The sequence below is a fragment of the Barbus barbus genome (assembly GCF_936440315.1).
Source record: "Barbus barbus genome assembly, chromosome: 5".
Lineage (NCBI taxonomy): Eukaryota > Metazoa > Chordata > Actinopteri > Cypriniformes > Cyprinidae > Barbus > Barbus barbus.
This window is the reverse complement of record NC_136733.1, coordinates 17,790,256-17,804,687: the sequence shown is the minus strand read 5'-3', so window position 1 is coordinate 17,804,687 and position 14,432 is coordinate 17,790,256. Positions and strand designations below refer to the sequence as shown.

General features: G+C 42.3%; 1 protein-coding gene across 4 annotated transcripts in view; it reads left to right on the top strand.

The window, feature by feature from the left end:
• LOC306870552 (ubiquitin carboxyl-terminal hydrolase 2-like) overlaps positions 1-12,863 on the top strand; it is a 54,099-nt gene extending 41,236 nt beyond the window's left edge. For 2 of the 4 annotated variants that reach the window (XM_079417875.1, XM_079417876.1), the window contains 11 exons: positions 2,915-2,965; positions 3,155-3,278; positions 3,398-3,509; positions 3,626-3,736; positions 5,574-5,638; positions 5,740-5,843; positions 6,271-6,348; positions 6,654-6,732; positions 6,883-6,990; positions 7,113-7,233; positions 11,266-12,863. In XM_079417875.1, the coding sequence (XP_079274001.1) occupies positions 2,915-2,965; positions 3,155-3,278; positions 3,398-3,509; positions 3,626-3,736; positions 5,574-5,638; positions 5,740-5,843; positions 6,271-6,348; positions 6,654-6,732; positions 6,883-6,990; positions 7,113-7,233; positions 11,266-11,350 (1,038 nt within the window). In that variant the 3' untranslated portion in view covers positions 11,351-12,863. Of the gene's footprint in view, positions 1-455; positions 1,105-2,914; positions 2,966-3,154; positions 3,279-3,397; positions 3,510-3,625; positions 3,737-5,573; positions 5,639-5,739; positions 5,844-6,270; positions 6,349-6,653; positions 6,733-6,882; positions 6,991-7,112; positions 7,234-11,265 lie in introns of those variants that run through there. The other 2 variants (XM_079417877.1, XM_079417878.1) reach the window with 2 other exon arrangements.
• The last annotated feature ends 1,569 nt before the right edge of the window (positions 12,864-14,432 follow it).

The following is a 14,432-nucleotide window of genomic DNA, read 5'->3' as shown; positions in this document are numbered from 1 at the left end:
TCCCTCTAAAATGGTTATGTGGCTTTTAATGGGAATACTGGCCTTATTTACAGTAGTTTACACAGTTCACAGTTAAAGGGGCATGCCATCAATTATCGGAGTGTTTGACAACCACATTTCCCAGTGTCACCAGTGTTTGTTATGCAACAAAAAAAACAAAACAATCAGAGCGTAATGTTCAGGGACAAATGGACTCCCAAGAAGTGCATTTCTGTAGTAATGCATCTTATCGGTGTATCTAGGTGATTACATTCCAAGAATCGCTAAAGGTCCTGTTCTTCACATGCTTGTGACCTTGCACAAACTCTCTATATCCTGCCCATCGAGATTGTCAATCATTGCCAAGATACCAGTGTAATGAAATCTCGAGGCTTATCATCAACATTGATGGTTGAGTTAGTGCTACGCCGACCAGATGTCCCATTTCTGATCAGACAGTTGTCCAAACTTGTCCTGAATGTGTCCTTTATTTTAGAACAGTAGATGTATAAATAAACTGTTTACAAATGTGTCTAAAATAATCAAGGACACAAATGAAGGAGAGTGAATAGATACATAATTGCACGTCAAAGTATAAAAGAGCCGAGCCTTCTTGAATAAAATTCTTGTATCTCATGTGACCAGTCTTTTGGCAGCAGAGCACATAGAGTTCTTATGCTGGTGACAGCCGTGGCTTCCAGAAACTAAGGTCAGGACACAGTGTTCTTACTCGCTCGCTTTCAACTCGCACCAGCCAATTAGCTCACGGCTCTCTGAAGATCTTTGAAGAGACAGCCAGTGTGAGATCCTGCTGTCCTCTGGTTACCCAATCGCTTTTGAGGCAGAACTCCCTACGCTTGCCGTACCCATGGCTGCTGCTGGGTGCTGGCTGTTGTCATACCAGTCTGTTTGGTTTAAGTGCTGGGTGTGAAAGCCAGGGACCGGCTCCGCAGCGGTAGCAGCAGAGTGAAGGCCTTGGACCATCTGTTCCCACTCTCTCATCTTCTTTGGGGAAGAAAAATCTCATCAGATGTTTGGATGAATATATGAATAACAGAAAAACTCCCGGGATAACTCGCAGCTGAACATGTTTGAACCGTCTACTCTCAGAGGTGCTAATAGAAGGTGTTTGATTAGTGCACTTCATTACTTTTAATTGAAGTGTATTCTGATTGTTTCCATAAAAAAACACACCCTGTCACTGATGGTATACCACAGTGTTCCTCAAATCTTTCCCTGGATGTCCAATCTGCTGCAGAGTTTAGCTCCAACCCTGATCAAACTCACCTACCTGTGATTTTCTAATGATCTTGAAGACTCTGATTAGCATGCTCAGGTGTGTTTGATTCGGGTTAGAGCTAAACTCTGCAGGAGTGGGCCAGATTTGAGGATGCCTGGTATACCATATACTGAATGATTGTGATTGCATTTACAGGTTTCTTTAAGATTCTTCAAAGAATACCATGGTATGACCATGATATGTCCAGATAACAACATGGCTCAAATAGTACTAAAAATAATATGGTGTATATATATATATATATATAATAACTTATTCCATGAAATAATATAAAAAATATCAAATCTGTTTGGCAGATGTATGGCACCCCCTGCATGTGTTGTGTGTGAATGTGTGTATGAATTGTTATTGACCTTTTAGATATGACACAACCATAAATAGTGTCATTAGAGTACAATTTGTGACACACTCAACATGCTGTATCTCTAACATCACATGCTGTCCTGTGACTCATCTGTAGAGAACAATTCTTAGTTTTATATTTCAAGCAGAGTTATTTTAGTATTTGATTTAATTTTTTGGTCATTTTATTTACTATTATATTATTTATTCATATTTTGAATTGAATTTATATATTTATTTTAATTAAGTTAGCTGCCAAGGCAACATTTTTAAAGTTTTTAAGTGTAGGTTTTTCATCTAGCATTTACGACATTGTATTATATTATTAGTGTATTTCAGATTTAATGTAATTTAAAAATAGTTTAACAATACGAACACTGATTTCAAAGCTGCTTAACCCACCAGCAACTTGTTTTCAGTTTCACACCTGCCGTCTCAAACACTCAGACATTAAAATCACCTGTCCGAGGGGATGTTTGAAACTTCCTTGAGTTCTTTCAAGCATCACAGACACCATTGTAAAATCACATAGTTAACACTGCAATCAGTGAATGACGCACATGAAAATGAGCGCTGCTTTTCCAGGCCTGGATATCACTGATTCTGAGTGTGTTAGTTTCATTCGTGAGATTCATACTGAGAAACCTCTGACGCATTGTCCATGTTCTCTGGAGCGATCCGTGTTATGTCATGGTCAACAGGCTGAGCACTTATGTCGAGAATATCAAACGTGTGAAATCATCATCATCAATCCAAGCTGTCTGAATTTGTTGAATGCAAGATATTAATATATCACTTACAATAATAATTGACCTATCAGTGATGGTTCATCCCTAGTTGATTAAATCGCTTAGTTGTTTTTGTTGTTGTGTGGCAGATGGGCATCATTTGTTTGCGTCAAGTCTTCAACAGCAGGGGTCTCTGTCTAAATCTGTTTAACATGCTATTTAATAGCCCAGAGAGAATGTTTTGGTCAGCTCACACACACATTGTCCTCTAAACATAATACTGAACACACTCACTAATACAGTACAGACATGTACAGTATGCTTTTATGTAATTTTATATAATTAGAAACATTTTTTTGTGCCATGCATGCAATTAAAATCCCTTTCTAGTAACTCCCTTCTTAAACATGCACTTTCACTTCACTGTCAGTATCGTGACAAACAAATTATGTGGCCTAAGTGAGTCATGTGCTTCTTAATTTGAATTTATTAAAACATTTTTTGATATGACTCTCAAGTGTCATTGGATTCAAAGATCACTCTATTTCTTCCCTGTCTTTTACAGAACTCAAAGAATGCTCAGGGTCTGGTGGGCCTCAGGAATCTTGGAAATACTGTAAGTATTTCTAAGCAAATCATTTATTGATTTTGTTATAGTATTCATACAGAAATGAAAATTCTGTCAAGGGTCACTCACCCTTATGTCGATGCAAACTTGTTTCAAAAAGACTCTTTCAAAAGGACTGCAGACTATGTATGCTGAGTAATCATCTCATTCTCCCTTTTTTCAAATGTTTCTCTGCAGTGTTTCATGAACTCCATTCTGCAGTGTCTGAGCAACACTCATGACCTGAGGGACTACTGTCTGCGTAACACGCACCGCACTGACCTCAACAACAACTGCAGGGCCAAAGCTGTGCTGATGGAGGGTAAGAGACACGTTTACCAGTTCATAGAGTAGCGCATTCGTTTTATCTCTACTTGTCCGACAGCCTTTGGGTCCTGTGTCTTAGTCATATGCCTCCAAATGTGTGTTTTTTTATTTCAGAGTTTGCCAAGCTCACTCAGACTCTTTGGACATCAGCTAGCAGTGAGGCCATCAGCCCCTCTGACTTCAAAATGCAGATTCAGAAATATGCCCCTCGATTTGTTGGTTACAAGTAAGTTATAGTTACTGTAAAAGCTTTTGTATCATGCAGATTACTTGTATTCTTTAATATGTTTTGAACCAGCCGAAACTCCCCCTTAAAATTGCGTTCTCTGTTCGGTCTTGTAGTCAGCAGGATGCTCAGGAGTTCTTGCGGTTTCTGCTGGACGGGCTTCATAATGAAGTAAACAGAGTAACAGTGAAACCCAGATCCTTCATGGAGGACTTTGATCACCTCTCGTAAGTAAATACACCGCTTTGTTCTAAAAACCTACTAAGATGTTCAAAAGTTTGGAGTCAGTAGTATTTTTAAAATGAAATTATTACTGTCATTCAGCAAGGATGCATTAAACAGATCAAAAGTGACAGTAAAGACATTTACAATGTTATGCAAGATTTCTTTTTCAAATAAATACTGTTCTTTTGAACTTCTAAAGCAGGGGTTCTCAAAGTCTACATTCAAAGGTCCAAATCTGAATTTTCATCAGTGTCAAAGGTCCGGAACAATTGGTTATTACAAAACGTGTTTTTAATAAACATACATAACATATAACAAATAAACACTAATTTAAAAAAAAAAAAAGGTTCCCTTTGCATTCAAAATACTTTAATAACAAGTGCAAAAGTGGCAAAACAATTAATTTAAGTGTCAGCAGTAGAAGTCGACCTATAATGTTTTTTCTCTGGCCAATGCCGATACTTAGAAATCAGGGCAGCCTATGGCAGATATATGATGCAGAATTTTTGAGCCGATTTTCTCTTTTTTTCCCTTTATATCAAAAGAGAGTTTGCGTAAATGGTTATTGCAGGGCACAAGATAGTAATAGTAGTAGTAGTAGTAGCCTAATTCATAGTAATAATACATGGCTCAAACTTAAGCACCTTCTCAAAACAGTTCTGAAGCATGCTTTTTTGTTTATGTTTGCTGACAGACACCAGTGTTTCCCGCAGACTAGCAAATGCAAGTTGATTCTCTGCCAGCAGGAGGCGCTATTGGAGCGGGATATATAGCTGTTTCCCCGGTAACGACTGTAATCAAATAAGCGCTACTTTATCAGCCATTACAGGAAAGACCAAATGAAAATTGACATCAAAGCTTTTCTGAAGAAAACGGACGGTTCTTTTAAAAGATACATTCATATAAAAACACCCGCGCAGCATTTTATTTTTGAAACGCGCAGTAGTTTATTCAACGAAGTATAAGCCTTTTGGAAAATCTATTTGTAGCGGTCAGTTTTGATATTGTGACAAGCCGCCACAAATAAATGTATACACTGGGCACTGCTATAAGACAAATTGCCATAATATAAGTGATAGCAAAACAAAACAAAAAAATTAAAATATTAGCGGTGAAATGTCGCCCGATTATGTCAAACGTCATACGCTCACTGGATGTCATGATGACAACAAATGTCATGAAGGAAAAGTTTCAATATCTCGCCTGCAATTTCGGACCTTCTCCAAAAGACATAAAAAAATAAGAATAAATAAACAAATGATTTACAAGTTTAACGTGCGTTTATCAAAGTAGGAAATATAATTAGTGTTCTTGAAATATGAAATAGAAGCGGGTCCGGATTGAATTCCCTCCGGGTCCGGATCCGGACCGGAGTCCGGACTTTGAGAAGCACTGTTATAAAGAATCCTGAAAAAGTATCATGGTTTCACAAAAATATTAAGCAGAACAACTGTTTTCAAACCCGATAATAATAAGAAATGTTTCTTGTGCACCAAATCAGCAAATTAGAATGATTTCTTTGCCATCACAGGAATAAATTACATATTAAAACGTATTACAAAAGAAAACCCTTATTTTAAATTGTAATAATATTTGACAGTATTACTGTTTTTACTGATTTTTAAATCAAAAATTCAAGTGAGCATAAGATACTTTTTTCAAAAAAATTACAAAATCCTACTGAACCTAAGGTTGTGCGTATTTCATACAGTACCAAAAATATGATGTGCTGATTGATGTAACAGATGAATCACCTGTAGTGTGTGGTTGAACTGTTGCAATCTGACAGCAATAGTAAGCAGTCTGTCTGGGGTCTTAAATTAAGTGTTTTATCTACAGGGACGACGAAAAAGGCAAGAGAATGTGGAACAAGTACCTGGAGAGTGAGGACAGCAAAGTAGTCGGTGAGTTGACCTGCTATATTAACACCAACTACAGCCTCACTCTGTGTGTGTGTGTGTTTGTCTGTCTCCAATTATAAAGTGCTAATAATTTTTTTTCACAGATCTGTTTGTTGGTCAGTTGAAAAGCTCTCTGACGTGCAGTGAGTGTGGCTTCTGCTCAACTGTGTTTGATCCGTTCTGGGATCTGTCCCTGCCCATCGCTAAGGTTAATATGAAGACTGATACATTCAAATACACGGGTAACACTTTACAATAAGGTGTCATTTGTTAACATTAGTTAATGTATTAACTAATATGAACAATGAACAATACATTTATTACACTATTTATTAGTCTTTGTTAATGTTAGTTAATAAAAAGAGTTGTTCATTGTTAGTTCACAGTGCATTAACTAATGTTAACAAGCACAACTTGTAATTTTAATAATGCATTAGTAAATGCTGAAATTAACATTAACTAAGATTCATAAATGCTGTAGAGGTATTGTTCAATCTTAGTTCATGTTAACTAATGTAGTTAACTAATGTGAACTAATGAACCTTATTGTAAAGTTTGACCAATACACGCTTACTGACGTGACAGCATGTTTGTGTTATTGTGCATGTTTCATTTTGTTGTTGATTTTCCCTCAGACTTCAGGAGAAGTAAGTTTAATAGATTGCCTTCGACTCTTCACCAAGGAAGATGTATTAGATGGGAATGAGAGACCAGTAAGTATAAAGTATAATCAGCATGTAATCTATCTATCTATCTATCTATCTATCTATCTATCTATCTATCTATCTATCTGTCTGTCTGTCTGTCTGTCTATCTATCTATCTATCTATCTATCTATCTATCTATCTATCTATCTATCTATCTATCTATCTATCTATCTATCTATCTATCTATCTATCTATCTATCTATCTATCTATCTATCTATCTGTCTATCTATCTATCTGTCTATCTGTCTATCTGTCTATCTATCTATCTATATGTTTAGACATATCCTAATGGTCTCTCTTTTTCATGCAGACATGCCACAGATGTAAAACAAGACGGAAATGTACAAAAAAATTCACCATCCAGAAATTTCCAAAAATCTTGGTGCTTCGTATCCTTTTTAAGCAAATTTTGCATCAAAAGAATTGCATTTTTAATTCAAGATAAATCAAATTTACCAATGTGTATTGATCGATTAAATATGTAACATTGGTAAAATGCTGTTTGTATTTGTTTGCCCTTGACTTTCTAACTATCTCAGATCTGAAGCGTTTCTCTGAGTGTCGAGTCAGAACCAGCAAACTCTCCACCTTTGTAAACTTCCCCCTCAAAGAACTGGATCTCAGGGAATTTGCCTCTGATAACAGCGGTAGGTTCTGCACCATCATTCATTACATCTGTATTCTGTCCAGTAGTTTGAGCAATGCGGCTTTTACTGTAGCTCCAGGATAATTGTGTTTAATTGCTGTTGTTTCTCCTCTCTCTTCACAGTAAATGCAGTCTATAATCTGTATGCTGTGTCCAATCACACTGGTACGTCTTTGGGTGGCCATTACACAGCATATTGCCGCAATCACTGCACAGGAGAATGGTACACGTACAACGACTCCAGGTAAAAAACATTTGACATAAAAAATTAGAATTAAAAAAACGTTTGTGGAGTAATATTATAATTAAGTGTTTGCATTACTTTTTAAATCTTATTTTTCAACATTATAGGCTATGATATAGTTAGTATGTACTGTGGCTCCAAAAAGTAGTTGGACATTTAAGTCATTTTATAAGTCTTTAGAATGGGGTCTTCAGCTTTTGGGTTGATGATCCGTTTCGTTTCATTTCTATTCTATTCATATATACAGTATATATATATATATATATATATATATATATATATATATATATATATATATGAAGAGTTCGGATGCAAAAGCCTCTGTTTCTTTTGGAATTTTCTTCTAAAATGAGCAGTTTTCTCAAGCTCCTATGTTTAAGTTCAGTTATTTAACTTTAATGGCAGTGAAAAGAACCTATTTACTTTACTTACTTACTTTTGTCATTTAGCAGACGCTTTTGTCCAAAGCGACTTACAAATAAGAAAAAGTAACTAAAACTAAAAGTTACAACTCTATAAATATTATATACCCAATATATTTATTGCCATTAAAGTGAAATTACTGAACCCACACATAGGTGTCAGTCCTTGTCTTGTGTTTCCCTTCCTCTCGTGTCCCTTTGGCCATCCTCGTCCCTTTAATTAGTAGTTAATGTGTCCCCAGCCCTGCATGTGATTGCCCCACACCTGTTTCTGTTCTTCCTTGATAATTTCCCAGTGTTTATAATCCCTGTGTTTCCTAGCCCCTGTGTCCGGTCTTAATCGTCATTGATGTTCGTCTCTCCCCAAGCTCCTCGTCTCTTTGTGTGCGTCTCACCAAATAAAAGGATTTTTGGTACTCCTACGTCTCCTCGCTCCTTGTGTCCCGAGAGGGAACGTGACAGAAGACCGGACCCACAAAGTAAGCGGCGCTCCTTTTCCCGTTTTGTTTTCCGTTTTTGAAAGTTTTTTTGTTTGCTCCTTTTTTCCCGCTCCCTCCATGGCGATGGAGTTCGCCGCCCGCCTCCGCGCCCTGATACTCCGCGAGCTTCCCTTCGTGGAGTACGCAGAGGAGTTCTGCGGGCTCGCGCAGAGTTCGGATCTGCACGACGCGGCCATCCTCCATCTGTTCCGGCTCGGAGCCTGTTACAACTACCCCATGGACCTCCCAGACACCACAGGATTGACCTGGAGGGTAGGAATATACCGGTGTCTGGGAGACTTCCGGGTCCGAGTCGGAGCTAGCCCGCCGTCGTCCGCGGCTCTCCCGAGCCCGCCGCCGCTCGCGCTTCCAGAGCGCCCCCGCGAACTCGCGCTTCCAGAGCGCCCTCCAGTGCCGGCTCCACGCACGTGCCCTCCCGTGCCGGTTCCTCCCAGCCGTCCTGAAGTCCCGCTGGTTCCGCCCAGCCGTCCTGAGTTCCCGCTGGTTCCGCCCAGCCGTCCTGAGTTCCCGCTGGTTCCGCCCAGCCGTCCTGAGTTCCCGCTGGTTCCGCCCAGCCGTCCTGAGTTCCCGCTGGTTCCGCCCAGCCGTCCTGAGTTCCCGCTGGTTCCGCCCAGCCGTCCTGAGTTCCCGCTGGTTCCGCCCAGCCGTCCTGAGTTCCCGCTGGTTCCGCCCAGCCCTCCTGAGTTCCCGCTGGTTCCGTCCAGCCCCGCGCTGCAAGAGCGCCCCCAAGTGTCCGCGCTTCCCGAGCGCCCCCACGTGCCGGCTCCACGCACGTGCCCTCCTGAGTTCCCGCTGGTCCCGTCCAGCCCTCCGGAGTTCCCGCTGGTCCCGTCCAGCCCTCCGGAGTTCCCGCTGGTCCCGTCCAGCCCTCCGGAGTTCCCGCTGGTCCCGTCCAGCCCTCCTGAGATCCCGCTGGTCCCGTCCAGCCCTCCTGAGATCCCGCTGGTCCCGTCCAGCCCTCCTGAGATCCCGCTGGTCCCGTCCAGCCCTCCTGAGATCCCGCTGGTTCCGTCCAGCCCTCCTGAGTTCCCGCTGGTTCCGTCCAGCCCCGCGCTTCCAGAGCGCCCCCAAGTGTCCGCGCTTCCAGAGCGCCCCCAAGTGTCCGCGCTTCCAGAGCGCCCCCAAGTGTCCGCGCTTCCAGAGCGCCCCCAAGTGTCCGCGCTTCCAGAGCGCCCCCAAGTGTCCGCGCTTCCCGAGCGCCCCCCAGTGCCGGCTCCACGCACGTGCCCTCCCGTGCCGGCTCCACGCACGTGCCCTCCTGCGTTTCCGCTGGTTCCATCCAGCCCCGCGCTGCAAGAGCGCCCGACAGAGTCCGCGCTGCAAGAGCGCCCGACAGAGTCCGCGCTGCAAGAGCGCCCGACAGAGTCCGCGCTGCAAGAGCGCCCGACAGAGTCCGCGCTGCAAGAGCGCCCGACAGAGTCCGCGCTGCAAGAGCGCCCGACAGAGTCCGCGCTGCAAGAGCGCCCGACAGAGTCCGCGCTGCAAGAGCGCCCGACAGAGTCCGCGCTGCAAGAGCGCCCGACAGAGTCCGCGCTGCAAGAGCGCCCGACAGAGTCCGCGCTGCAAGAGCGCCCGACAGAGTCCGCGCTGCAAGAGCGCCCGACAGAGTCCGCGCTGCAAGAGCGCCCGACAGAGTCCGCGCTGCAAGAGCGCCCGACAGAGTCCGCTCCTCTGTGGCTCCCAGGGGGGAGCTTCCCCAAGAAAATTTTGGGGGGGGGTAAGAGGGTCACAGCCTGTGTGGCCGGGCCAAGGACCAAGGCCACACGACCCGAAAAAAATAGGCCGTGGCTTCCCGAGTCTCCAGATCCGCCATGGCCTCCCGAGTCCCCTGACCCGCCCTGGCCTCCCGAGTCTCCTGACCCGCCCTGGCCTCCCGAGTGTCCTGACCCGCCCTGGCCTCCCGAGTGTCCTGACCCGCCCTGGCCTCCCGAGTCTCCTGACCCGCCCTGGCCTCCCGAGTCTCCTGACCCGCCCTGGCCTCCCGAGTCTCCTGACCCGCCATGGCCTCCCGAGTCTCCTGACCCGCCATGGCCCCTGGAACGGGCACCGCCCTGGAGGCCTCCAGAGCGCCCACCCCCCCTCCCCATTGGATGGTGTTAGGCGTGAGGACACGCCTTCCGGAGGGGGGCGTAATGTCAGTCCTTGTCTTGTGTTTCCCTTCCTCTCGTGTCCCTTTGGCCATCCTCGTCCCTTTAATTAGTAGTTAATGTGTCCCCAGCCCTGCATGTGATTGCCCCACACCTGTTTCTGTTCTTCCTTGATAATTTCCCAGTGTTTATAATCCCTGTGTTTCCTAGCCCCTGTGTCCGGTCTTAATCGTCATTGATGTTCGTCTCTCCCCAAGCTCCTCGTCTCTTTGTGTGCGTCTCACCAAATAAAAGGATTTTTGGTACTCCTACGTCTCCTCGCTCCTTGTCTCCCGAGAGGGAACGTGACAATAGGCGCCTGATAAAACTGCTCATTTTAGAAGAGAATTTCAAATAGCACTTTTGCATTTTTGTTTAACATATTTTGTTATTAACATATATTTGATCACAATTACAGTAAAAACTACTATAGTGAAATTATTACAATTTAAATAACTTTTTCAATTTTAGTGTATTTTGAAATGTAACTTATTCTTGTGATGCAATGCTGAATTTTCAGCATCTATTTCTCCAGTCTTCAGTGTCACATGACATGAGCCTTCAGAAATCATTCTAATATGCTGATTTGAAGCTGAAGAAACATTTCTTATTTCATGTTGAAAACAGTTGTGCTGCTAAATATTTTTGTGGAAACCATAATACATTTTTGTCAAAATTATTTAATGGGTAGAAAGTTCAAAAGAACATTATTTATTTGAAATATATAAATTTATATAAAACTATAAAAATGTAAATATATACGTTTCTATACTGCCTCTAATTAATTTAATGTATCTTGAATAAGATGTATTAATAGTGTTAATTTACTTACTGAACAAACAGTAGTGTACATTTACAGTGTTGTAGGATTGGATAACATTGTTTAGTAGTCTGCTATTTTCCCTTACGTGTTAATGTACGTGTTTGTAGATGCTGATGCTGAGCCATTGTTTAGCTTATGTCTCATTTCTGTCTGTACTTCAGGGTGAGCCCCATGTCATCCAGCCAGGTGCGCAGCAGGGATGCATATGTGCTGTTCTACGAATCTGCGACCTCTTCACGCATGTAATTACGCCTGAAACGGACAAGCCTTGGATAAAATAAACCCTTGGGCTGCTGTTGAACTAAATCATGGGCAGGGTCTACATGCTTGCAGGACCATGGGACTTTACCCCAGGCCTTTCAACCAAGGCCAAACACATACTGGAACTGAGTTATGGTCGTGGCCTATGAAGTGAAATGAAGCCTGGGATGAAAGTTTAATCCAAGCCCAGATTGAGCTTCACAGTAAGGGCTCCTCCATCACTCGCCCTTGAAAGAGGCTGCTGCACCGGGGATGGATTTAACAAATTGAAATGGACAAAGACAGAGGAACATGAACTACTACCTCTCTTGAATGAGCAGGACTGTCTGTGTGTGTGTGTGTGTGTGTGTGTGTGTACAAGTCAGTCTCAAGACTGATACTGTAGGACTCTATGCACTGTGTAACTGGAGCCGTCCAACTCTACAGACAGTCACCACGACTCAAACAATCCCCATCCCTTATTTAATTTATTAACATGAGTTCAGTGTTTTACTTAATTTCAAGCTAATTGCTACTAATTTAAATTAGAGGTCATGTTGCTGAGGGACCATGTAGGTCAACTGTGTAAATGATGCTTGGATTGCTCAATGGATTGTTTACTATTTCGAACAGATATGTTCCTTCAAGATAAGTCTCCGATTTGCTTGATTTGCTGATTTTCAACAGAATATGCACATGGAAAGGGCTTAGTTTTATGCTAATGCATGACTGTGCCCCTTCCAAAAACCCTCACCATTACAGAGAAGATTGTATGACTGCCCCCTGGTGGCTGGAAGTTGTAAAACCCAAAAGAAAAACTATGGACCTTTTTCACAGACTAGAATGATACGTTTCCACCATTTTTTTTACATCATGAATCTAGCAGAGGATGATTCTAATATAACGGCTGAGCAAGTGACCGCAAATTTGACATCTTTCTCTTTTCTGTCCAACATAATCAATCTCTCAAAATGTTTTTCTTATTTTCGAAAGTCATAGAAATTATATCATGGATTGTTTCTTTGCTGTTGGAGCAAATAGTAAAAACAAAAAAATACGCTTATTGCATTTTATACCAAACTTTGGCTTCTGACATGTGAAAGGGTCCATCTTCAGGAGAATATAAAGTATTCCCTCTTTAGGTTTTTGTGGAATTAATATTTTCCTCCAGGGGCAGTATATTTGAAAGAGGCCTTATGTTTTTCTCATTCTGTCAGGGACTACAATATTCAGATTAATTTGGGGATGAGTCTTTATCAAATAAGAAGCCACCAGGAGGGTTATGTATGTATGTGTATGTGTGTGAGCGCCTTTATGTATTATTTCTCTATTTATGATATGAATGTTGTGAATGTAGCTTATCGTTGTGCTTGAACCAGGCAATGTTTTTTCTACAGAGAGATTTTAAGTGAGTGGTTATTATTTTGTGTCTAAAATGTGACTGTACTGTACCGCATATCAAGAGCTCTTGGCTTTTTAAAAGAAGTAAATATGAATAAAAGCAAATGTCTACAGAAGTAATTGTGAATTGTCTGCATTAAGTCAAGTCAAGTCACCTTTATTTATATAGCACTTTTAACAATGTAAATTGTGTCAAAGCAACTGCACAATATCAAAAAAGGAAAATAGTGTGTCAATAATGTAAAATGAAAAGATAAAAAAAAAGATTTTCAGTTAAAGGCATTTCATTATTGAATTCAGTGATGTCATCATCCAGCTCAGTTCAGTTTAAATAGTGTCTTTGCAATCAGGTCGACGATATCGCTGGAAATGAAGTGTCCCCAACTAAGCAAGCCAGAGGCGACAGCGGCAAGGAACCAAAACTCCATCGGTGACAGAATTCAGAAAAAAACCTTGGGAGAAACCAGGCTCAGTCAGGGGGCCAGTTCTCCTCTGGCCAAACGAACCAGCAGTTCAATTCCAACTGCAGCAAAGTCAGATTGTAAGGGCTCAACTGATTCCAGTGGTCTTTCCCGATGGCTATTTAAGTGGCGGGGTCCTCACTAGGGATCTGTCTCTGGCGCTCATCTTGGTGTCCTGGTCTCCGCTGACGTTCAGGTCTGTAGAGGTCGTCTCTGGGTGCTGATCCACCATCTGATCTGGATACAGACTGGATCTGGTGACTGCAGTGACCATCTGGGCTGGATACGGACCGGATCGGGTGGCTACGGTGACTGGGGATATGTCCCCGGGGCTCATCCAGGTGTCCGGCCTCCGCCGACGATCAGGGCCACATACATCATCTCCATCTGATCCGGACACGGACTGAGAAACAGCATAGAAACAGACAAATATTAGCGTAGATGCCATTGTTCTTATGATGTAACGAGTACATCATGTGTTATAGGGAGTGTTCCCAGTTCCGGTTGATCTAATTAATGCAGCCTAACAATCCTAAAAATAACGGATTTGAATAATAGAAGTGTATTAGTGTGTTATGTGTAAGCCAGGTTAAAGAAATGTGTCTTTAATCTAGATTTAAACTGACAGAGTGTGTCTGCCTCCCGAACAGTATTAGGTAGATTGTTCCAGAGTTTGCTAAATAGGAAAAGGATCTGCCGCCCGCAGTCGATTTTGATATTCTAGGTATTATCAAATGGCCAGAGTTTTGAGAACGCAGCAGACGTGGAGGACTATAATGTGATAAGAGCTCGCTCAAGTATTGAGGAGCTAAGCCATTCAGGGCTTTATAAGTAATTAACAAGATTTTAAAATCTATACGATGTTTGATGGGGAGCCAATGCAGTGTTGACAGAACCGGGCTAATATGGTCGTACTTCCTGGTTCTAGTAAGGACTCTAGCTGGTGCATTTTGGACCAACTGTAATTTGTTGATCAAGCGTGCAGAACAACCACCCAATAAAGCATTACAATAGTCTAACCTTGAGGTCATAAACGCATGAATTAGTATTTCTGCATTTGACGTTGAGAGCATAGGTCGCAATTTAGATATGTTTTTGAGATGGAAAAACGCAGTTTTACAGATGCTAGAAACATGGCTTTCAAATGAAAGATTGCTATCAAACAGCACACCTAGGTTCCTAACTGATGAAGAAAAATTGACAGAGCAGCCGTCAAGTGTTAAATA